General features: G+C 39.5%; 1 protein-coding gene across 11 annotated transcripts in view; it reads right to left on the bottom strand.

The window, feature by feature from the left end:
- Nucleotides 1–26,221, bottom strand: part of TNS3 (tensin 3) — a 174,796-nt gene that overhangs the window by 8,631 nt on the left and 139,944 nt on the right. For all 11 annotated transcript variants that reach the window (XM_072327308.1, XM_072327312.1, XM_072327305.1 and 8 more), the window contains 7 exons: nt 15,104–15,275; nt 12,799–13,445; nt 12,100–12,186; nt 8,009–8,140; nt 4,500–4,595; nt 1,707–1,784; nt 550–627 (listed from right to left, as the gene is read on the bottom strand). In XM_072327308.1, coding sequence (XP_072183409.1) covers nt 550–627; nt 1,707–1,784; nt 4,500–4,595; nt 8,009–8,140; nt 12,100–12,186; nt 12,799–13,445; nt 15,104–15,275 — 1,290 coding nt within the window. The remainder of the gene's footprint in view (nt 1–549; nt 628–1,706; nt 1,785–4,499; nt 4,596–8,008; nt 8,141–12,099; nt 12,187–12,798; nt 13,446–15,103; nt 15,276–26,221) is intronic.

Here is a 26,221-nt window from a genome sequence, read left to right as displayed (position 1 = left end):
TACTTTGCTCAGAGCCCCATGCAACCTGGCCTTGAACATCTCCAGCAACAGGGCATCCACAACTTTTCTGGACAACATATTTCAGAGACTGACCACCCTCTCAGTAAAAATTTTCCCCAACATCTAAACTAAATCTCCCATCTTTCAGTTTAAAACCACTTTCCCCTTGTGCCATCACTATGAGATTGTATACAAAGTCAGTCTCCCTGCTGATTACAAACTACTTTTAAGTGCTAGAAGGCACTGAAGTCTTCAATGAGGCCATCTAGTCCAACTCTACTGAAATGAACAGGGACACCAAAGCTAGATCAGGTTGCCCAGGGCCTTCCTTGTCCAGCCTCACCTTGAAAGACTCCAGGAACAGGGCACCAACCACAACACCGGGCAACCTGTTCCAGTGCTTCACCTCCCTCACCATAAAAGATTTCTTCCTTATATCTCAACGAAATCTACCCTCTCTGAGTTTGTTCTTCAGTCTGGTCTCACCATCAGTTTTTCCCAGCCTGTCAGATATAAAACTAGGAGAGAATCAAATACAAGTTTACCAACCTGCACCCTGTTTGAGAAGTTCTGTTGCTGAGTTTGCAGCAGTCTGTGGAGAAGTTTCTGCCATCTCTTCCAATGGATCTGCAAACAGAAAACACTATGCATGTCTTGTTTGCACTTGAACAGATAAGTCAGTGCATACCATCAAGAATAAGTCTAGCTTTATAAGTTGTGATTTCATGGACTGGTAAATCTTGGCAAGAAGCATTTAACAATCTTGCATCCGCACCTATAATCACTCATGCCATGACTTCCTTGTGATGCACCAAATTTTTTTTCTGACAGTGCTGCAGGAGGGATGTTCAACATTTATTTCCTGATAGTCATAGACAAAATTACACAACGTATACTGTAAAGACAGCAGTAGGATGCTGATCTCCAAATCTCCTAAAATTAATGAAAAAACTGCACATCAGTACATCATTTCAGTCATATAGAAGTGTGTAAAATCTCAGTGATGTATGGAATACACCGTATTTGAATACCTCAGATAAGGAAGAGAACAGTAATGCTATTTGTGATGCTACTCATGTTCAGCATTACTCATATGCTTTAAATACTTTGTGTACTGTGTCCAGAATCATTAACCACAGAAAATCATATAACAATAGTTGACCATACCAGATTCCAAGTAAATCCAAATAAAATTTCACTCTGGTATGTTTATACGGGATAAAACAAATGTTTCAGTTCTACTTCCCTGCCAGAATAGCGAAAGCTGAAGAAGATAACAAGCGTAAGCTGTATATAGAAATTTCTGATCATATATAGCACAGCACATTTTTATGCTAAAATGGTTTCATTTTTTTTGCACTAGTCAAATGTTACGTTGCAATACTGGCATATGGTCTTTAACAAAAACTTTAATTGAAGAGTTTGGTAGAAAACCACACAAAAGTTTCACATTTCAGTAATACCTCTGGTGTTAACTTCATGCGTGAATTATGGGGCAAGTATAAATACATTTTGCTGCTGTCTTAGGGTTGCAGCTTGGTTAAAAGCATTCAGCAGTACCAAATGGCTACTTTGAAACACAGCTTCTTTTCCTGAATGCTCTTGTATGGATTTTGACTTCTGATGTGTTCCCCAGCCTTCAGACATTGGCACTTTGAAGCAAAGTCTTGGCTGAGCATATTTCTTCTGTACTTTAACAAGCATACCTCTGTTTGGGATGAGGAGCTTACAGGGCAATGCCAGTGGAGTAATGGAATGCTGGTACACCAGAGCGGTCAAACTTCCTGTGGTCAGAAGAGTAGCAAAACACACACAATTAATACAGTGGATAAAAGTAATGTTTAACAGTTGTATTGGTTTCCAATTATTTTATAGACCAAGCTCCAACATGTCTCACACACATACATACACATGTTCCCTTTTCATGGCATTTTCCACTCATCTTAAGTGGGTTCATGATCCTTAGTGTTATTTTAGGTGGGCATACTTGAATTATAGCCATCACAATTATATAGTCCCTTGCTTGCTGAAATACACTGCTTAAATCCCACTCTAAAGGGCTTTGCTTCCAATTTAAAAAGTGCAAAGATGAAGCAAACAGTAATATACAGAAGTCACAATGTTCCTTTCAGTACTCTTAACTTCTGCTAGATTACATGTAAAAAAAAATTATGTGAAGAAAGCAAGAGCACAATAGGTTGATTCTGTGTTATGAAGCAGTGAAAGAAAAAGGAGTTCCACTTCTTAGCCACCTAGTTTCTCTGTCTAGTGCTTTATCTACACATACTTCAGCCTTGGTGAGGCTGCAGTTTGGGGCCCCTCACTACAAGAAAGGCACTGAGGCCCTGGAGTGTGTTCACCACTGGTGAGGGGTCTGGAGCACAGGCTTTATGAGGAACACCTTAGGGAGCTGGTATTGTTTAGTCTGGAGAAGAGGATGATCTTATCGCTCTCTACAACTACCTGAAGGGAGGCTGCAGTGAGGTGGGAGTTGGCCTCTTCTCCCGTGTAGGTCCCATGAGGGAACAGCCTCAAATTGCACCAGGGGAGATTCAGTTTGGACATTATGAAATACTTCTATGAGAGGGTGATCAGGCTCTGGAAGAGGTTGCCCAACGAGGTGGTGGTGTCACCGACCCTGGAGATGTTCAAGAAACATTTAGAGTACTGAGGGATATGGTTTAGTGGAAAATTTTGATGATATGAGGATGGTTGGACTGGATGATCTTAGAAATCTTTTCCAATCTTGGTGGCACTATGATTCTGTTAATTCTCTATTGTACGCTTATGAAAGTATAAAAGACGGCCTAGGTAAAACTTCCCTCCCTCAGTGAAACACTGTTGTAAGTAACATTCATCATTACATCATACTTCTCTTAACCACTGACATAAACACTGATGTTTAGAGCCTCTTTTTACCATTTGGTCTTGGCTTCAATTTAAGTAACTGAATGTCAGACATACTTGCCATTAGCATATGAGATCATGACAAAATTAAATCCACCTGTACTTCCTTAAACTAGAATTTGCCATTTTACACTTGCTCACTTTATGGTAGAAGACGCTCTCACAAGTATATTGGCTGTATGAGGCAAGGTTTTGTAGTAAGGCCCTATGAGTGAGGTGAAGCTGGTAATACCTTTCATAAAATGCGTTTGAGAGAAGAAAAGGCTTCATGGAGAAAAGGAAGGAGCAAGAGAGTGCTACGCAGCAGGGAGAAGACCATAGGCAGATAAAGAGAAGGTGCTCCATGTTTTTAATAATATATACCACATTGAAGCTCATGAACATCCCCACACCAGAGCAGGTGAACATTTCCTGAAGTGTCTCAATTAGCTTTGCTCTTTTTCCGCTCATCTGTGCTTTGTGTGCCATCTTATACCTTAGCCATCTTGCCTACAGTACTAGAGTAAGGCCTTCTATCTCACGTATTTATTAGCTTCAATTCCAATTATATTGCACTATACTGTGTTATCTCGCATTCTGCTATCGCAGTTAGTAAATCAGCTTTCTCCCTTAACAAATTGCTTCTGTTTTCCTTATCTAGGCTCATCTCCCTACCTTTTCCCTTCTTCCTTTCCCCTTCCTCTGTGGGTCCATGGGTCCCTTCGCCTAATTAGTCATGGATCCAGGCCAAACCATGACATTTTTTGGTGCTGAAGGGACTCCAGCCTGTGGAAAGCCCATGATTCAGCACATGAGAAGTGGAAGAAGGAAGAAGCCACAGAGTAATTGTTAGGTACTGATCATGGTATTGTCCCCAGCTCCTCTTGCAGCACCTTATCTGGGGTGAGAATTGAGAAATCTGGGATGAAGAAGTGAAGTTGGGCTTAGAAAGAGCAGGAGGAAAAGTGTTATTTTAATGTCTGTCCTCATTTCTCACTACCCAGATCAATTTTAATTGGCAATAAATCACATGAATTTTTCCAAAGTAAATTCTATTTGCCTGAAGTAGTAACTAGTAAGCAATATTCCTGCTTTGATCTTGACACATGAGCTTGTCATCCTATTTTCTCCTCCTTCCCCACTGAAGATGGTGACTAAGTCAGCAGCTGGGTTGTTATTTTGCTGTTTACCACAATGCATAATGAGCTTTCAATGCATTATATTATGTAGACGGATGTGCCATAATGCACATTTTTTAATGAGTGATGCTCTATTGTCATTTTAGCCATCTTCTGTTTTTAATACAGTATAGGATAAAATAACGCAAAAGTCTTAAATACATTAAGACCTTCAATATTAATCCAGCTAAGATGTCTGAAGCAATGCTGTCAGTGGTTGAGCACAACATCTTGAAGCTTAGTCATGCAGATCTGTGCTACAGTGCTCTGCACGTATACCTTATGTGTACAAGGCTGCTAGAATGGGTTCCTACAGAAATCTTAAAGACTTGAGGAGAGTGTACTCTCAGCTCTACTCTGTCCAAGCATATAAAACAGCCCTGGCAAACGCAAATTGTTTCCATTTTCTATATCCCTGTGACACACAGTACTTACCAAAGCATGGTTCATTTGGGCATCCTTTCAAGTTAACCCCCTTCTGAGAGCATTCAATCAGAAAGTGCCTTACAAGTTCATTTGACAAATCTCCAACTGTGTTGAAAAAGAACAAATAAACACATGAAGAGATGCAAGGAACAAGCAATAGTCTCACACGTTAGTAGGTCTTCGCAAAGCAGTTTTCCACATTAACACTGTATGTTTTATACACAACATGCAAATACGTTAGAGATGCTATGCAACAACATTATAAGACACAGTGAAAAGACAATTCTGCAAAACAAACAAACCAGCAAATAGCTCACTTTAGATATACAGAGAACAAAGTCTTATCATCGTAAGTTACTGACATCCAAATATGCAATGGTGTCTAAGCCTGGTCCCAAATACAGACAGGAAAAGGTGTTTTGAAAATTAATGGCTAGAAATTCTGACATACTTGCCAATTAGGAGAGCTTTTATCCTATGTGACAAAGAACTAAAAGTCTGATACTCAGAGTTCTAGTGACAGAACTAGAAATCGCTCACAGAACGTTTCCAGATAGAAGATTTAGCTGCACAAACATAAGGGGAATCATCTTGTCTCTCAGAATTTTTAAGTCTTAAAATGTTTCCAGTTTTATCCTAAGCCTTTACTTCAGAAGCAATTGCATGAATTGCAGGCAATTACACGAAACACTCAGGCTTCTGTAGCTCACTGGATTTTTAAATACAGTTCTCATCTCCCAGGGCTCCAAGAAAAATTTAAAATTCTAAGTGGGATGTAAAGAAGAGTTTCAAAGAATAAAAATCCCTTGAGATTCAGCATTCTTTTAAACATATGCTTTCATTGCACAAATGTAACTACAACAATTTCATTACTTCTTGAGCAACTGGTTCACAGTATTTCACACCTGTCTACAAATTGCAGCTCTCTCCAAGCAATGAAAGGATTAGCTCATATCAACAGAGCAAATCTGTTAAACCACATGAATGTTCCTTTTGATTCTCAATGAATCAGCCACAGGCCAGGGAATACATGACATCAAAGGCTAACTTTCAGGCTAAGATATATGAATGCATTAATCTGGAGAGCAAAAGTTCTACTCAAGCAAATATAGCAAAGATAACCATTTCAAACAGCCTATTGTTTGTCACTATGCTGACAGAATATTTAAAATAAATTAACACAGAGGCATGTAGGAAGGGGAAGTCTACTACAAGAAACTACAGAGGAGACTGAACAAATCTATGCCCTGGATTAAATAGTGGGAACCAAAGCTCAGTCTCACAGAGAGAAGTGGAAAAATGTGACAGTCTTGGCTACAACTTCTTTTGCTACCACTTGCCTGTGGTACAACTAATATAAACTGGCTCTTAAAGGCTAGTAGTGTTTGAATTTTCATGTCTTCCTGGATTTTATTAGTGTGATGAGAAGAGATTAACAAAAACACCTATAAACATTCCATTTGCCTCGTTGTTGTCATCAGCATATCCCAACTGTCTACCTAAAGTTAGACACTGAAGAGATCCTGCTGACACTTCCTGACAACACAGAGAATTACATGACCAATTTTTAGAAGAAGTTATCTCAATGTACCAGATTGACCATACAGAATTCAAAAGCATTATTGTGCTACTGGTAGATTGCTTCCCTTGTCCCTAATGCTTAATTAGCATGAAACCTTAGTAAAAAGAGAAACGAGAACAACAAAGCATTTCCATACCCACAGCATTAAAACTCACTGCATTCTTGCGATCTTTGTTGGTCTTCTCATCAAGCAATAGCAATGAAAATCAGCAGTAGCAACGAAAGTCATCCCACACTCCATGCTATAGCAAAAATGGAGTCAACAACAATACAAATAGTGTTCTCCACATTCCCACTGATTGCTTTATGTTTTTCATATGTTCTTTTCATTTCACCCTTCACAACTAACAGGCATAACTAACATATAGAGGCAGCGGTGATGGGAGACTGCACTTGGTGATACCTCATCTGGAGTACTGTGTTCAAATCACGGAATCATAGAATAGTCTGGGTTGATAAGGACCACAATAATCACCCAGTTTCAACCCCCCTGCTATATGCAGGGTTACCAGCCACCAGACCAGGCTGCCCAGAGCCTCATACAGCCTGGCCTTGAATTCCTCTAGGGATGGGATATACACAACCTCCTTGGGTAACTTGTTCCAGCGCATCATTACCCTCTGCATGAAAAACTTTCTCCTAACATCTCACCTAAACCTCCCCTGTCTCAATTTAAAACCATTCCCCCTTGTCCTGTCACTATCCACCCTCGTAAACAGTTGTTCCCCCTCCTGTTTATATGCTCCCCTCAAGTACCAGAAGGCTGCAGTGAGGTCTCCTCAAAACCTTCTCTTCTTCAAGCTGAACAGCCCCAGTTCCCTCAACCTTTTCTCATAGGAGAGGTGCTCCAGGCCCCTGATCATCTTAGTGGCCCTCCTCTGGACCCACTCCAAGAGCTCTACATCCTTCCTGTACTGGGGGCCTCAGGCCTAGACACAGCACTCCAGATAGGGACCTCACAAATGCTGAGTACAGGGGGACAATCACCTCCCTCTCCCTGCTGGCCACCTCTTTTTTAAAGCAGCCCAGAACACAGCTGGCTTTCCAGGCTGCAAGGGCACGCTGATTGTTCATGTCCAGCTTCTTGTCTACCAGGACTCTCAACCTCAAGTCCTTCTCCACAGGGCTGCTCTCAAGGAGATCTTCCCCTAGTTTATACAAATACCTGGAATTGCCCCAACCCAAGTGCAGCACCCTGCACTTGGCCTTATTCAACCTCATTAGGTTAACACAGGCCCACTTCTCCAGCCTGTCCAGGTCCCTCCTTCTCTTCCTTCCAAAATATCAACTGCACCACTCAGCTTTGTGTTATCTGCACACAAAAACAATAGCCCTGTATTTCTCCCAGGCTACACAACCCTGCTTCCACTTTCTGTACATTTCCCTCTTTACCCTCAGTTCAAGCTGCAGGTCCTTGCATAGCCATGCTGGTTGCCCACCTCCCCTGCTCGAGTTCTTCTGCTGGGGGATGGAGAGCTGTTGCACTCTCAGGGTGACCTTATTTCATCATTCCTTTTAAACAACTATCACCTTTCCTTAGGGAATCTTCTCAGATTTATATTTAATGTGTAACTGTCTCAAAACAAAGTACTGGGGTCAAAACTATAAAATCTCCCAGTCAAGTGAAAACTTTACCTGGGATCAAACACACACTTCTAATTGCTAAGGAGGGCACATTACTGAGGTGGCATTGTTTTGCTATCTGGTTGATAAGGTATGATACATAGACTACCACAGCATACAAACATAGACAAACCATGGTGAAACCGTTAAGTACAATAAATATCCAGTTCTATTCAATTAAATACTACTGCAAGGAATCAAAAGGATCCTGTAATTCCAGATGCACTTACTGGAAGTGGAAGATTAACACACAGTAGAACAGACTTCCAACGATATATAGTTTGTTTAAGGACAGAAAGAAGCCAAACAGTACCTTTCTTGTTCATCTGCAGCACAGAAGGAGGTGGCGTAGCAACTTTTATTGCAAGCCCATAGGCTCCCCGGAAAGAATGACTATCTCGAACAACAAATGACCCAGGCTCCTTGTCCTTGAGAACAGCAATGGCTGTAAGGAATTTCAGAAATAAAAACATTTCCAGAACAATACATACACAAAAAAATTACTGTTGCATACCCATAATTAAAAAGAATAAAGAAGATATTTTTATATTCTGTAAGAAGAGACTACAATCAAACATATTTGGAGGATCTGAAAGTATCCTGTATGAATCTCATAGATCTTAAAAGAAACCTGAAATACAGATCCCAGTGATTTTTTAACTGTAAAGAATGTGCAAATCCTATCAGATCTTACGCAAACAGTATTACCAGCAAAAAATGCTGTTTAGTGGTAAAGTCCTGATACATAGAGCAGACAACAAATCTCTACTGCCCACTAGGCTGCAACTGATAATCTGTTGATTTTTGCACAACACTGTAGATTTGTTCCTCAGGTCATGTGCCTGCATGCAAGTAGTTGGAAACTTTTGCATCTGTGAATGACAACTATAGTAGCTGGAACCTCTGAATAAAGACAGAGGTTGTCACATGCTTTTTCATTTGTTGCATGCTTTTTCATCTATCAGAAATACTCTGCAAAAAACAGTTAGCTATTGCTGCAGCAATGACCTAGGTTAGTACCTGAAGCACTGATTGAAACTAATTTGTTATAAAACTTTTGTTCAAACAGGCATGTCCAAGCCATAGCCTGCAGGCTGTATGTGGCCCAGCACAGCCCCACCTGTGGCGACTCCCTGCCCCATGTTATCATGACCATTGAGCTGTTCAGCCCAGCCTCTGACACAGACCCAATGCTCAACAACAACCAAACCTTTAGTAGGCTATCAATGCTATTGGGGCTGAAACCAAGACAAAGGGGAGGGCACAGTGTATTCCAAACTCGAGTAATGGCAAATAACTTTATGTGTTTTAATACACTGGCTAAACAAAGTTCTGTGAAGAGCAAAGAATACACAGTCGTGCTTTCCATTCTGATAAAGGAATCTGACACTCCCTACTTGGAGCACTGCACCCAACACAAGAACGCTGAGCTGTTGGAGTAGGTCCAAAAGAGGGCCAGAAAGATGATCAGAGGGCTGCAGCACCTCCCCTACAAGGACAGGCTGAGAGAGCAGGGCCTCTTCAGCCTGGAGAAGAGAAGGCTCTGGAGAGACCTCATAGAGACCTTCTAGTACCTGAAGGGAGCCTGCAGGAAAGCTGGGGAGGGACTTCTTATAAGGGTGTGTAGCAACAGGACACAGAGAAGTGGTTTTAAACTGGAAGAGGGTAGATGTAGACTAGATACTAGAAAGAACTTCTTTACTGTAAGAGTGATGAGACACTGGAGATGTTGTCTGACACATCACAGTTGTCTGAGATGTTGCGAATGCTGTCTCTCTGGAAGCATTCAAGGCCAGGCTGGATGGGGTTTTGAGCAACCTGGTCTAGTGGGAGATGTCCCTGCCTGTAGCAGGGGGTTGGAACTAGATGATCTTAAGGGTTCTTTCCAATCCAAATCATTCTATTATTCAAGATTGATCAAAAAAGAATTTATTTTTTTTTTTGGTGTACTTGTGATTCTATTTTCAGTTGACATGAAAAAATTATCTGCAAATTTTCAAATGGAATGTACTGAGTTCCAATCAGATATTCAGTGCAAAGAAAATTCTTATCATGCCTCTGTACTAGACTTTTATAACACTTATCTCACCAGAGAAAAATATCCTTCACTTCACTACCACACTTTACTCATATCATTGTTTTTTGGCAGTATATGCATTTGTGAACAACTGTTTTCTAGGAGGATGCACAGGAAAAGTAAAATTTCATCAGAAATCTCTGACAAACACCCTGAGAACTCACTAAGAATTGCAGCTACTACCACTGAACCAGACTGATACATTAGTTTCGGAAAAACAAGGTCAAATATTCTGCTAGCTTTATGGTTTTGCTGCCCTCTTCTCTTGTTTGAATAAAAAATAAAAAATAAAAAAGAGATTAAAATAAGTTTTGTTATTTATATACATTAACTGCATTTTATTTCACAATGGCTGCACCAAAAGTAATGCCTCCTATTTTACTACATTAGCTAGTTTTGTTAGACACAGACGTTGGTGGCATGGAAGTAGAGGTTGAACCTTCCTGCACATCTCTCATTACATTTTGTTGCCATGCAACAGACTGTAGCAGAAGGGAAGTCTGATAAAATGGCATCTGATGTGGAAGTGCCTATTAAGCAAAAATGAGCTGTTGAATTCCTCCATGTGGAAAAAATGGCACCCACTGACATTCATCAATGCTTGCTGAACATTTATGGAGAACAGTGGATGTGAGCACGCAGTGGGACAGGGTGTTACATCAGTGGAGACAAGCTGTGTGTGTCACCTCCACCAGTGCAAATTCTGAGGAGCATAGCATGCAGGCTCTTGTTTACTGCTGGTGAAAATATGTAGCTAAAGGTAGTGACCATGATGAAAAATAGCAATTTGTAGCTGAGAATGTGCTCTGTTATATAGTATAATTATGTTCTTTGTATCAGTTGTAGTTTCCATGGAAATCAATAGGAGGCATTAGTTTCAGTGCAACCTATATATATGCAGCCTGTGACAATTCCTCTTTGCTCACTGTGACCCTGGCAAGAGAAAAGGTGCTACCTTCCTCAGTAAAAGTCTCTTAAAACACTTTTTAAAAGTTACTTTAATTGGTATGGTAAGAAGAATACTAAAATGTTCGTAAGATTTTTTTAATTTGATCAAACAGTGAGGTTTTAACTTTCTTTATGATCTTGTCTATTTGAATTCACATTCAGTAACGGAACGTTTTCTACACATTCTCTTGAGCAGAAAACAGGAAGGAGAGTGAAGTGAAATGGCCAGTAAAGCATAATTCAATGATTAATAAATAATCTATTTTCTATGATCTTTATTCTCCCAGGTTCAAATTTACTACCACAGTATATGGGCCACTCCCACAGTTTGACAGACTATGAATTAGACAGACAGAGTAATGTATTTGCCAGTACTGAAGACTATTTGGCTTTGCTTCAAGTTTTATGATGTGAAATTCCTTTCCAATTCAGACCTTATTTGTCATTTTCCGTTTCAACACACTTTAAGAATCCCAGCTGCCACATGGTGCCAACGTTTAAAATGTTGCCAGTGATGGCACTGCCATAACTCCCTAATTACTATTCAATATGGTTGAATGTTACAGTATAGACACAAAAACTGTCAGACCACCTGTATTTACAAAGCACCCAACATTCCTCATTTCCATATACTCTGTCCCCCAACAAAAAATTTGCCAGTATACATTGCCGCATACACAACAAAAGTTTTCTCCATCTCATTATATGTCTACATACAGATATATCTGTGTTGTGCATCATAAACGTTATTTCGCAGAAGAGTTACTCCATGACTGTCCCATGAAGGTAGTTCTAGATAATAAGTAACCCTCTGCTACTTAGTATTTCTCAACCTATCAACACTGGGAAACACACATGAAGTTGTGTCAGAGTAGCATATTCATACTTGAATTACTCCTGATAGCAGCAGCTGTTTGGTACTGGATCGTGCATATTCCAAAACTTGGAGGCCAACATCAGACACACTGATGAAAACTCATCATAACACAAGATTGCATTAAAAGAGTACATACAGCTTTCATTTTCTTTTAGCATACCTTAAAATGACTTCCACTGTTGTGAGGAAGCAACAGAAACCAGTTTTTATTAAAGTACTTCTGCAGCAGCTACCAGAGGAAGTTCTAAGATACTTCGTGGTTAGTTAGGATAATAATTTATATGTTTAACTCAACATTTTCTCAGGAATACTTGAATGCCCTTCACTCTCAAATTCAGCTTTCAGACCAAATAAATTGAAGTTGTCTTCCGCCCTTATATATTTTGTAACTGTTCTTATAATTACCCTATACACCCAGTAGTCTGAAATAAAAAGTTAATATGCATACACCAACTATCCTACTAGTAAACATATACCCCAAGATATAACTCAGCTGATATACCTTGTTCTCTTGAAATATCTGGTTTATACCAAAACTTGGAAGTGTCCTGGACAAATTTCACAGTCACTTGTTTCTCTGTTGTGTTCTCTGTGAAATAAAAAGGGTAAAAAGAAGTCAACAAATTTTCTAAGTATGAAAACATTTTTGCTTTTCTTTCCAGCTTCCAATAATATTAATTGTTCTAAAATCTAATGATTAGACAACAGAGAAAAAAATCTCAATTATTTTAGAACCAAAATGTATAATAACCTACATTAACATTCTGAAAGCTCTCTTAAAGTTTAATTTTGCAAAACCTGTAAGATATGGAAAACTCTTAAGTTTATAAAGTTATAACAAAGTTATATTCTTAGTAAAACCATATGCACGTATCATTATTTTTAACTACTCTTGGCACAAGTCTAGCAAAGATGAAGAAATAAACCATCCATTATTAAGAGAGGTTGGACTGGATACTGCTTGTTTGTGATTTCGCAACTCCAAAGGTAGGCTGATAGATAAGGATGGAAGTAACAATTCTGCACCATAGTCTTCAGAACAGTACATATAAAATAGTGAACCAGTGTCTCTTACTTTAAATCAAGTTCTCCATTTTCCTTCCACTGCTTTTTAGCTCCTTTTCATTTTAAATCCCTCCTCACTGGGAGATAAACTCATACAATTCTGATATGTTATGCGTATCTCTGATGCAGAACCTACCTGGCACCAGGGAAGTGTTTAGAGTGTTTGAGAAATCTGGAAGAACACTTGGGAAGGGGATACTGATTGAGCTACCACTGTGGGGGCTTGAGAAACCACTTGAAGAAGGTGAGATGGAGATGAAGGAACGGTCCCCTTCAGAGGACCTCTTTTTCTCTGGAAGAGGTGGTTGAGAATGTAGGTTCCCTCCAAGGCACGGATGGACTGCATTGTTCTGACTAATATGTCCAGAAGTCAGTGCAAGAAAGCTTTGGGCCAAAAAGCCTTCATCTTCTGCACTTCTTTCTACAGGTGAGCTCATGGTTTTAGGAGAGATGCTAGTATTGGCTATAAAAGTAGCTTCTTTCTCCTCTTGGGGGGAACTAATGCCCACATTGGCCCCATTGTAGCTTCGGTAAGCCTGAGCACTGTTACTGACAGCAGGTTCATGCTGTTGCTCTGCTGGTGATTTCTCCAGGTTGCTCAGGGTGACAGCTTGAAGCCCTGGGGTTTGGAAATGAGACAAAAGAGAACCATCTTGCACAGGGTTTGAAAATTCAGAAGGCACATGATAACTTCCTGTTGGCTTGTTGCTTCCTATTGAAAGCTGGAACAATTTGGAAGATTTAGGGCTGTTTTCAATCCAAGAATGTTCTGTCGCAAGGGGGCTGTCAAAAAAAAAAGAAAAAAAAAAAATTGAACACAAAAATAAAACAGGCAAATCATTTTCCATAAATGTCACTATACAGTCTATCCTCTGGTCATTACTGAAAGCACTCACTCAACTCAGGTCAATAACTGACATGTTCGATAACATGCAGGACCTGGTCATAAAGTTGGAACCAGGGACTCTGGCTCCATCCTGAATACTCACTTCTTCATTGTAGTTCATTACTTTCTGTCTCATCTCATCCTCAATCCAGCCATGGTGATGACAAGAGTTTCTGACTTTGCACTATAAGTCAGGCCATCAAATTAATCATTGTTAAAAACACTCCTCTCTCCTCCTATTTGAGAGCATTACATTTAATGTGAATTAATTCAATTAGACTGTTCAAAACATTGCTTCACAGAGGTCCTGGAGATCTATGGTGATCTACAGTGCAGTCTGAAAAAAAGAGCAGTAGGAGGCAAGAATTTCTTAAGCCAAACCTGTCATCAAAGACAGATTTATGGAATAAGATTGACACTGCTACAAAATTTCTTACATGCAGTATCTCTTACGTTAATTTAATAAAAAGAAGAAAGGAGCTGAGACATGGAAAAGGGGTAGGAAAGTCAGGTGTAGAAGGGGAGTGGAGAAGTGGGAGGAGAGAATGGGGGTGGGAACATCTGTAGTCATCTGCAAATTAGATTAAAAAAAAAAATAATAATAAAAAAAAGACAGGAAAGATATTTAGAAAGAAGGGAACAAAACTTTCAAGATAAAGCTTATGGCAGAAATGAAAGCTTGACAATGACCACAATGCCTTATAAGCTCTTAACTCATATCCACTTAAATGAAATGTCACATGGCCATCTCAGAAAGTGCTAACATATTTGATTCAGTCATAATTACAAAAAGAAATTTCTTTCTCAGTTCAAGGAAACGAAATCCATTAGATATGAAGACACATAGAAATCAACACACCCTAAGCCTTTAATGAGAGTTCAAAACACCAACATTCCAAATTCTAACTGAGAAGAAGGAGCCAATTATTCTGAATATGAATAGTTAGCCACAAAGGAATGTTGCTGTAAAATGACGAAGAAGGAAACTATTACAGACAGAAAATAACTATTCTGTAAATTTATATTATTAAAGCTCTGGTTCAGAGCCCTATATGTTTACCTCAGTACAAACATAAAATAATAAAAATTCTCATTCTGATGAAGGGAGTCAGTTATTCACCACCAAATGCAAATCCTGACATTTTACTGACTATAAACACGGGTACTGCAGTGATCAGATTGCTGTCTCTCTCTCACATACAGGTCATTCCAATGTAAAAGTTCACTAAATGCTTTTCAATAAAGCATTAGAGAAGTTGGTTAAAAACACAGCAAATAAATATGACCTTCTGCTAGAACATAATAAAGTAATTGAACTATAAATCCCTATTCATTTTTGTATTCCTAGTTTATCCTTAAAACTGTGTATTCCATCTCAAACATACAAGTAGTATCTTTGAAAGTGATAATTTCCAGATGGTGGGCAACAACATCATTACAGGTTAAAATCAAAATCTGTGTCCAAATGGTCTGCAGTGAAGATGTAAGTGTAACACACTGGCTAGAAACTACAGTAAGGAGAACTAAACATTCAGATCAGATAATCATTTCCTACCTTTCTCCCACTGGCACAGAACTGCTACTTGAAGCTGTACACGAGGACACTAAACAGTGTTGAAAGGAAGGCTCCACCTGCGTGTTGGATCTCAGCAAAGCAGGGTTAGTGTCTATGGTTTTGTCAGACACTATTGTAGGATGGTTAAGGGCTTCTGCGTAACTCTGAGATTCTGCAGCAAATGAAACAAGGTAAAAGATAAATTAAAAAACAACCCACATTTTTATGGGCTTTACACTGCCCGAAAGAAGGGTTTATAGAACAATTTTTCTTTTAATAGGACCATTTTTCAATTGTTTAAGCAGTAATATTTTATTTCAGAACATTGCATTGATTGCTAAAAATGTCCAGCAGGAAAACAAATAGCAGAAAGTTGTTCTGCATTCCACAGTGTTAAGACAGATATTTCTAGTCAACTTTTCTATGTAACTATACATACTGTCAACATTCACTTACACACTGAAGTCATAGAAAACTGGAGTGTTAACTCAGCTCACCAACTCAGCCTGCTGCTGAATGGGGTAGGGCACCTGCTAAGAAGTATTGGTTAGATAAGTGGACAGTGAGTTATATTGAAAACCGGCTGAATGGATGGGCCCAGAAGTTTGTGATCAGTTGCACCAAGCTAAGACTAAGCCCAGTTAATACTGTACTCTAGTGGTTGTTGATAATAGGACCAATACTATTCAACACATTAACTAACAACATGGACCTTAAAGACAATTTATTTCCAAGCCTCTTGCTGTGGGCAGGATTGCCAACCACTAGGTCAGGTTGCCCAGAACTTTGTTCAATCTGGTCTTGAGCATTACTTGGGATAGGGCATCCAAAAATTCTCTGGGCAAATGGTGCCTCACCACCCTAATGGCAAAGAAACTCTTCTTAAAAACTAATCTAAAACTAACCTCTCTTAGCTTGAAACCATTATCCCTTGATCCCCTTTAGGTACTGAAAGTCCACTACAAGGTCTTCTCATAGCATTCTCCATGCTAAGTAACCCCAACTTTTTCAGCCCATCTTTGTATGAAAGGTGTTCTAGTTCACTGATCATATTCATGGTTCTTCTTTGGAACCAGTCTAACAAGTCCATATTTTTTGTCAGCTAAGGGCCACAAAGCTGAATGCAGTACTCCAGGCAGGCTCTCATCAAGAGTGGAGCAGGAGGAGAATCATCTCTCTTGATGTGCTATGTACACTTCTTTGGATACATCCCAGTGTCCTCTCAGCTGTCTGGGCTGCACCCACATATTGCTAGCTCATATTCAGCTTTTCACCCACCAGCATTTCCAAGTACTTCCCCACAGGGCTGCTCTCATTCCTCTTATCACCCAGCTTGTATTCATGCTTGGAACTGCCCTCACCCACTTGCAAGACCCTGCAATTGGCCTTGTTGAATTACATGAGGTTCACATGGATCCTCCTCTAAGACTATCAAGATCCCTCTGGATGGCACCCCCTACCCCCCAGCATGCTGAACACAGAACTCAGCTTGGTTTTGTCAGCAGACTTGCTGAGGGTGCACCACATTACCACTCCCTGAGTCACTGACAAAGATGTTAAATAGTGCCAGTCCTAATACTGACCCCTGAGGAACACCACTCATCACTGGTTTCCACCTGTATATTTAACCTGTGAACACAAATCTTTGAGTGAGACCATCCAGTCAGCTCTTTATCTACTGAGCAGTCCATCTATCAAATCCATGTCTCTCCATTTTAGACTCTAGGATGTTGCACAGGACAGTGCCAAATGCCTTGCACAAGTTCAGGTAGGCAATGTCAGCTGCACTTTCCTTGTCCATCAATGCTGTAACACCATCCTAGAAGGTACCTCTCAGGCACAATTTGCCCTTGGTGAAGCCATGCTTGCTGCCTCCCATCACCTCTATCATCTCAATGGACACAGAGGTTAGACTACTTGGCCTATTGTTACTCTTTAACTTCTCAAAAATGGGAATTATGTTTTCCCTTTAACCAGCCATAGGGAACTTTATCAGACTGCCACAACTTTCCAAATACAATGGATACTGGCTTAGGAACTTCATCTGCTCAGGACTATTTCCTCTGTTCCTTATTACTGAAGAGATTTATAAAAGAACAGTTTCTTCTTTTCTTTACAGGTGCTTTGTTATAACTAGACACAGACTAATGAGTTTGGCATTTTATTATCCTGGTATACTCTAAAGCAATTCAAAACCAGTTCACATATGTTCAGGTTCATTGGCACTACTTTCTACCACAGAGGATATGGTACTGTGTAAGCTTACACATCTGAATAGTTACATATACCTAAACAGCTCTAATCAATCACCTAAGATCTCACAAGGAGACCATACATGAAGTAATCCCTAAGCACTCACAAGAAGACCATATATGAAGTAATCCCTAAGTACCATCTTTAAAATACTAGAAATATTTTAAAAGACTGAGACAGGAAAAACAACAATAACAACAACAACGAAGAAGAGAAATACAGAACAGCTCCACCCCTACTAAGAGTTCAGGTCATTTTCCTGCACCTTTTCCATAAAGAAATCTTACTAATAGTGTAAAAAGAAGGAAGTTTCCATTTCTGTGAACTCTGTCGAAATAAGTCTAAGGAAATCTTTTCAATACTTTTCATAGCACAGTCTGGCTCTGTTTTTATTTGCATACATAGGATGCAAGGTACTTAAAAGAAATGCCTGAGATAAGAAAACCTGCCAATCAGTCATTTGAATGAAAACAATCTGAATTCCTCACATAGCACACATGCTGTACAGAGCAACCACTTAAATGGATAAGGAAAGAATTAAAAAACTACCAAAATATCTTTTAACTACACCCATTATTTTAACTAGATCCATGCCAGCTATTAAAGTGAACTTCAAAGGAAATCCATCAGAAATGGGCACATTAGGGAAGAAAATCTGTATCTGTAACAGTTCAGACATACTGTATGTACTGTATACACACATTGGACATATTGAGTATACATTGTATAGTTCATTCTGGTGGAAACACAGTCCTAGGTCATATTCCTACTGAAGTCAGTGGCACTTCCAAGTATTATAAAGATTGATGTTAAGCCATGAACAATTAGTTCCATATAAGATAAAGTATTACTGCTTTATTATAACTATTATTGAGAAAAACAAACAAACAAAAACTTTTAGTTGGTCAAATTGATGTGTATCTGATGACCATCTGAGCTTCCCTAGGAATACAACCTTCTGTAGGCTAAATGCAGGTGGACCTCCTGAGAGCCTCATCTGTAAGAAAATGCATCTTAAGTGTAACAGACATTTCATTTCTGCATGTGAGCCTCTAGACAGATGCCTCCCAATTATAAAACAGGCTGAGATGACTTTGCTACAAAACAGGAGAAGCTAATGCTTCTCCTGCAGGTATAGCAACTACAATTACAGGCTTAACTCAATTTGCTTATTTTGTTCCATGTCTCTATAGACTTGATCGATGGGCCAAGGTTAATGGAATGAGTTTCAACAGGGCCAAGTGTCGGGTCCTGCATTTTGGTCATAACAACCCCAGGCAACCCTACAGGCTTGGGGAGGTGTGGCTGGAAAGCTCCCAGACGGAAAGGGACCTTGGTGTGCTGACGGACAGTCGGCTGAATATGAGCCAGCAGTGTGCCCAGGTGGCCAAGAGGACCAATGGCATCCTGGCTTGTATCAGGAATGGTGTGGTGAGCAGGACTAAGGAAGTCATCCTGCCCCTGTACTCAGCATTGGTGAGGCCTCACCTCGAGTACTGTGTCCAGTTTTGGGCACCTCAGCACAAGAAGGACATGGAGGTACTGGAGCAGGTCCAGAGAAGGGCAACGAGGCTTGTTAAGGGCTTGGAGAATCAGCCCTATGAGGAGAGACTAAGGAAGCTGGGGCTGTTTAGTCTGAGGAAGAGAAGGCTGAGGGGAGACCTTATTGCTGTCTTCCAGTACCTGAAAGGTTCTTACAGTGAGAGTGGGGCAGGTCTATTCTCACTACTGACTTGTGACAGGACGAGGGGAAATGGCCTCAAGTTGCGCCAAGGCAAGTTTAGGTTGGATATTAGAAAGAACTTCTTTACAGAAAGGGTGGTTAGGTACTGGAATGGGCTCCCCAAGGAGGTGGTTGAATCGCCATCCCTGGATGTGTTTAAGAGTCGCTTGGATGTGGTACTCAGGGATATGATTTAGCAGAGGTTTGTTGTTGTGGTATTGTTTTGTGGTTGTTTTTTAAGAGATAGGCTACTGGTTAGGCTGCGGTTGGACTTGATGATCTTCAAGGTCTTTTCCAACCTGAGTAATTCTATGATTCTATGATTCTATGCCTACTGCTTGGTATCAGACTATGCTAGGAACTCAGTAACAAAAAATCCAGGGGGAAGAGGGGAGGGGAGCTTCTTATGAAATAATTTTAAGTCTTCTCCCATTATTACGCAATGTGAGGTATGTGAACAAGACTTAACCTAAAGCATTTATACATAGCAAAGCACTTCCACCATTAACAGCACTTGCTTGAAGAAACAAACTAAGACTCAAATCATCCTTGTCTCAGGCCATGGTTTGTTGCTATTATCTTTACAGCACAGAGGCTACAATATTGAAGGACCACTGTGATGCTGATTAACACAGCATTTTTTTTTCAAAGCCTATTTTTTTTTACACATGCACAAGTTTGAAAAGACACAAGCAGCCTGGTATGTAATCTGCAAAACAAACACAACTCTGTACAACTATTTCCCAGCTAGAAACAAGGGTATCTGAAAGGCACTTCCCATGAAAGCAGCTTTGTTTATATTTCAATTAAAAACAAGCTTGTGAATACTTCAGCTATGCCCCCTTTATTGTCTGACAGAGTCCACAGTCACCAGTCAGCTGTTAACCCTCTACTGTGCAATCATACAGTTTCTTTCCTGTATATGTGGTGTGAACTCCTCCCACATGCTTGCTGCAAATTACTGGTGCTTCTTGCTGCACGTCTTCTCAGTTTACACCAGACATGTCCAATCTGCAGCTCAGCATAGATCTAAATGAGGCCAGGCCCCCACCTCACCACCATCATGGAGACAGCCCAGCAGCCTGACCTGTCCCCAGCACACAACACTCACTCTGCAATGACAAAATAGAAGTGTGCTATTAACTCTATCTGGACTGAAAACAAGGCACAGGATGCAGTGCAGTACAAATAACTTTATGGATTTTGATACACTAGCAGCCTGAATTCGAGAACAGGTTTCAATATTGCAAAAAAAGTTTTCTACTTCTCTGTATATTTGAGACTCCATTTTCAGTCAACATAATGACTTACCAATTTTTGAATTCAGTGTACTGAGTTGCAAGCAGATATTCAACCTAAAAATCTGATCATGTCTCTCTACTGGCTTTAATAAGCTCTATCTTAGCAGAGATAAGATGCACAATTGCATCTTATTCGTGTCATCATTTTTTGGCTGTACAGACATTTGTGAACACTGTTTTCGGGGATGATACACAGGAAATGTAAAATTTCATTATAAATCTCTGACAAACACCTCGAGAGCTCACTGCGAATTGCAGCTACTTCCACTGAACCAGACTTAGTTTCACACAGTCAAATATCCCACTATTTTTATTGTTTTACTGTTCTTTTCTCTATGTCTCAATAAAAAAACATGAACAATTGAAAAGTTTTGCTACTTATGCACATCTACTATATTGTATATTTTATGAAGGCTGCTCCAAAATAATGCCTCCTCATAATGTTGGCCCACAACATCAGAGGCAGATGCTGGTGGTAATATATATATATATAGAATATATATATATATAGAAAAGCATATTCCTCTAAGGAATGCCAAATAGCTGAACTACTGCTGGCCTTAAACAGCAGCAAAAAGCTAAGTATTGTGAAATTTACAAAGTAATACATAAACTAACTTTTGACACACCCTTCGATGGCTTACAACAGCAATGAATTAATCTCTGTATTGACAAGACTCATTCAGAAATTACTCCACTTCCATCTCACTGTTCACATTAACCCCATTACTTTATACCAGGACTGCCTCAGATGAAACCAGGACAAGAAGAGGGCACAGTGCATTGCTAACTCCACCTCTTGCTCCTGCCACACACGTTTAGTCACAATGAAACTTGTGTTCATTACATTATATGTGCTTGTGCCCCTTACTGAGTAAAACTCAGTGATTACCAATATTTTAGCCTCAGTCTCAAATGAAAGCAGGACTCAAAAAAAGAAAGATCGCAGGTGAAGAAAACGCGTTCAGTGAAAAACAACAGGGAAGTACTTTTCTGTTGAAACAAGTAGTATGACACTGTGCTTAATTTGCAAGGAAATCACATCAGTTCTCAACAGTCACAATCTGAAGAGACTTTACATGCAAAATGCACTGCCAAATTTGAAGCATATCAAGGAATGTTTTGCAAAGACAAAATAGTGCAACTGAAAGAAGTTTTCATCTCAACTTTTTATTTTTATTTTTTTTTAATAAATTACAACTCAAATGGGCACTACCGTAGAAGCCAGTTACATGGTAGCACATCTGATTGCAAAAAAAAAAAACAAACAACAAACCACAACTGTTTACTGATGGTAAGCATATTAAGCAACACATGGAGAGCACTGCAGATACAACTTATCCCGATAACTTATCACATTTATCCTTGTCATGAGTGAAATGCACATACAATCACAAGGTCAGCTGCTGTTACTTTCCTCTACTTCTCAGAAACCTATCTCTAACAACCGGATTGTAACTGCAACAGTATAACAAAACCTTTTTTTCCTTTCCATCATTGTAAAGGAACAGACAAATTATTGCTTGGAGATTCTGCTAACATCTGTTTGAGTAGTTAGGCTTTCTTTGCTAGTCACAGAATCAGGTGGGTGGAGCCTGCAGGATAAGAGAACCTACAGCTCCAGCATCCACATACTACCTGCTGCACTAGCAAGACCAACTTCATTTAATCTCACTGACAAGAATCTCACCGGAATACATATACTTTTCTCTTACAAAAAAGACAACAATAACCATGTGGGAGCTCACCACCTGGGAAATAATGCAACAAATCTGGAGAGATAGTAAATTATTTCAGTGATGTTTGGTGGCAGAAATCTAACATTTAACAGTTAAAACCCAAACGGCTAGTAACTAGAGGTAAGCTACACTGCTCTACTGAAGGCTGCTAACTTACTTCATGCTATTGTTTATGGTGTGAACTTAAAAACTATTAACTGTGTTATGGGAAACTTCCAGATGTATTACAAGACAAAAAAAAAAAAAAAAAAAAAAAAAAAAAAAAAAAATCAATTCTTGCCTTATGTATGAAGAGAATTTGCATCATCCATGTTGCCCCTTCAGGAAACATCCTTGGCATAGGAGCTCTCCTCATCAAGTACTGGGTGAGTAAGGTTGTATGTATACTACTTCCATACATTCCAGCCTGATAGCAAGATGCATGATAGAAGTGTGTACACATTAGGATATGCCCATGTTCCAGTAACGTCTAGATCCTGCAGTGGCCCCCAGGGGCTCCTGCCAGTAACAAACAAATACAGCCTCTGGAACTATGCCAGTCATTAATGTATCTCTCCAGGCAACTCCAGGATCAGAGAATTAATTGCTATTATCCTTGTATTCACAGAGATAAGTATTATCAAAATGGTGGTTTACCAGATCCCCGTTTCAAAGTTGCTGCCCTGAAAATACTGCTCTCTAGCATTTCTGAGAAAATACCAATTTCCCGACAGATACTTACACTGTTCACAAACAATTTATATCACTGACCTGCTCAGAAGTACCAAAATAAAACTAAGCTGTATTTGTTGAAGAGTTTGCAACTCATCTTAAAAGCAGTAAGACGTGCATCGTGGGTTCCTGAAGGAGTTTTTAGACTGATTTTGCTCTTATTTCCCCAAACAGTGCTGAGGAAGAAAAAAGCCTTCTCTTGGGACTGACGCATGTGACCTCTCACATATTTTGAAAGATCTTGCAGATGGTCTGTTATTGACTTTAAGCATAACTTTGCTGTCTTGGGAATGCAGATCAGCTGCTGAGGTATCTCTTCGAGTCATCTGAGTTACATTCAGACATAAAATGTGACACTTACAAAAACACTCTTCAGGAGAGACCCACTAATATAGTTGCCGTTCCATAACATGTAAGGAGGAGCACTACTGTTCTACCTTGAAATTCAGCATATTATTTTGCAATGAACAAAACCAAACCAAACAAATAGGAAATAATTATTAACGCGACTTCACTATACACTTTACAGCGAAGTAATTATCTGTCATCAAAGATAGCCGGTTCCATTCCTAGTAGCTTATCTCATCATGGAATTTCAGATATTCATGTTGCAGAACATGACAATTTGCATCAAACTGTAGCAATTTCAGGAAAACAAAACAAAACAAAAAACAAACAAACAAACAAAAAAAAAAAAAAACAAACATGATCCCAAGGAATAATCAGTACACTAACTAACTGGTACCTTAAAAATGAAGAGTACTGTTTTTCAAGCAGAATGTCCTAGAAGACTAAGCACCTTTCAAGAAAACAGAGAAAAAAACGTTTGTTCTGTGCTCTGAAGTTCATTAGTTATTAAAACTGCTTGAGATGTGCGAAATGCAGGCTTGGGTTCCCTTACCTGAACTGAAAAATGTAACTTGCGTCTACTGACAACTCTGCTGAAAAAGACAGAGGAGGAGGCTACCAAATCAGAATAAATATGAACTAAACAAAGCAGGAACTGAGTTCAGGACTGACTCCTGAAAGCAAGCATCAACTCCTATCAGTAAAATTCGAAACGTCATGGTATGATTCTGTTTACTCTTCCTAGGTGGAAAACAGGGTTAGAGAAATTCTCAATTATTGTTTCAATCTAATCAATGGACACCAGATGTCCAAGTGTGCTGTTCGTGTTGTCTAAGAAATACTTACTGATGGATAAGAATGGAAGCAACAAAGCTGACATTCAGACTGTATACTGAATGTCTCACTTTGTCCTTGCTGTCCTAAACTACTGCCTAAATGTGAACATCTTCAATTTGTTCACCTTTGTCACAGTTTGTCACTTGCTAAATGGCTAAACAGAGCTACCTACAGCCTCAATATCAAAAACAAGGGGCTGCTTTTTAGCTTTTAAGTAGGATACCTAAACCATTTTTTGTCTTAGAACAACAAACTCGTGGCTTGTTTTTTTTGTTTTGTTTTGTTTTTGTTGTTGTTGTTGTTGTTCCAATTGTGTTTTTTTGTTTGTTTGTTTTGATTTTGATTTTTTTTTTTTTAAGCATGCTTTTAACAGTCTGGAATTAAAACTGATCAGAACAAATTCTGTTCAGTTGCTCTTCAGTGTTGCTCCTTATTGTGTAACAAGATTAAGAAGTAAAGCTTTTACGTGTTTTTTGTTCTATCTCTTAAGCATTCAGTGATTTTTCTTATATAAGCATCAGCTAATGTCTGAATGGAAAACCTCTTTTCATTTAGGCTGTTAGTCAGGCCTTTAAAGTATCTAGCACCCTGTTTATCACATGCATAAAAAGGAGGAAGAGCATGTGTAATTCCTCATTTAGGAAATACTTATGCTTACGAAGTCTCATTTTTCCTTCTTCTGGAAGGAAAAAAAATTAACTCACTGTAGCATTACTAAGAACTTCTCACAGGACGAAAAGAAATCAGTCTAGACAAAGTTTTTATACATGGTCAGCAATTACACGTCACAGGCAAACACCATTTCTTCTACTTCAGAAAGGTTAAGATATTAAGTTCTTTGCTAACAGAAAACCAGCTTCATGAGGCTTACAAGTCCTGCTTTATGACCTGTCACTCCATTAACAATCACAGAAATAAAGCTCATAATGACAAAACTCTGTGTCTGTAATGCCTTGCAATTTCTTCTTGAGCTCCAAGTATTGCTACTTAATATGTAAGGCCTATTTTTTTCCCCCTTTCCTTCACAGTTTCTTAACAATATAAAAGTATTCAACATGGAAGTATCTCCTCGTTCTGCAGTTACACAAGCGAGCTGAGGAAGCTCATGCAGCATACTGCACTGCAGATAGACCTCTCTTACTGAATTGCCAAAGTGGTTTGTTTTTTTTAATCCCTGCCTTCCCCCGACTTTACATTCCCAGAGCAGACTGCATTTCACACTGCACTGCACAGTGATGAGAATCTGGTCAGGAAAACACAGAAGCCCTGGAAAGTGAGTTTTCTAATCGAGGAAAGCAAACAAGAAAGGAGGAGAGCAGGAAACAGAGAACGTACCTATGGAGGCCATCATGATAGAAATTCTCTCGTGAAGCACAGGCTGTGCAAAAACTTTATTCAGAACAACAACAACAAAAAAAGCTTCCTCTTGTTAAGCTGATTGCACTGCATTCTTTCTGCAACTCAGAAGAGCACAGCAGCCAGGCGAGCTACTCCACCACACGGAGGCTTGTGAAAAGCCATTCTTCACATTAAAATACCAATCGCTCTACCCAATGTGTTAAAACTTCATGACAAAGAGGATTCCAGTGTCTGCACTGAAACAAAACGGTCTCTCTCTAAACGAAGTCAGTCATTTGAAGACAGAGTTCGCTCCATCCAGACAGAAAATAACATACCGTCAGTTTGGACTAGCGCTGCTGCTTACTGTTCCAGCCAGACTGCCCATTCAGTCTTTCTGTGTTCTGGAAACTCCACCTCATTTGAATTAGACTTTTTTTAAACCTCTCTTTCCCCTCCCCCAGGCTCCTGCTCACAGTTTTCTTTAGCACACAGCACTGCTCCTGAAACACTTCCCAATTCATTTCTGTCTGTCAGCATACAATGCTCACAGCTCTTTTCTTCACTGACTCTCAGCACACACAGCTTATGGGGTTTGTTTGTTCATTTATTATTAAGCAGAAACCCAATTCTCTGTACCACTTAATTTGACCTCTCAGATTTGTCTCTTTCAGAGAAAAACACAACTTGAAACCGAATCTAAACGACTTTCAATGTGGACTATATTTCAGCTGCTGTATAATGCCAAATTAGCTCAACGCTGATAAATTTAGTATCCAAGTTCTGAATAAAGTCTGACTCACTTCCCAATCCTTCTTTGACAAAATACCACATGTAAGCCTACAGTATTGCATTCAACATCACCGCT

The sequence above is a fragment of the Excalfactoria chinensis genome, chromosome 2 (assembly GCF_039878825.1).
Source record: "Excalfactoria chinensis isolate bCotChi1 chromosome 2, bCotChi1.hap2, whole genome shotgun sequence".
NCBI classification, from domain to species: domain Eukaryota; kingdom Metazoa; phylum Chordata; class Aves; order Galliformes; family Phasianidae; genus Excalfactoria; species Excalfactoria chinensis.
This window is presented reverse-complemented; position numbering and strand designations above follow the sequence as displayed.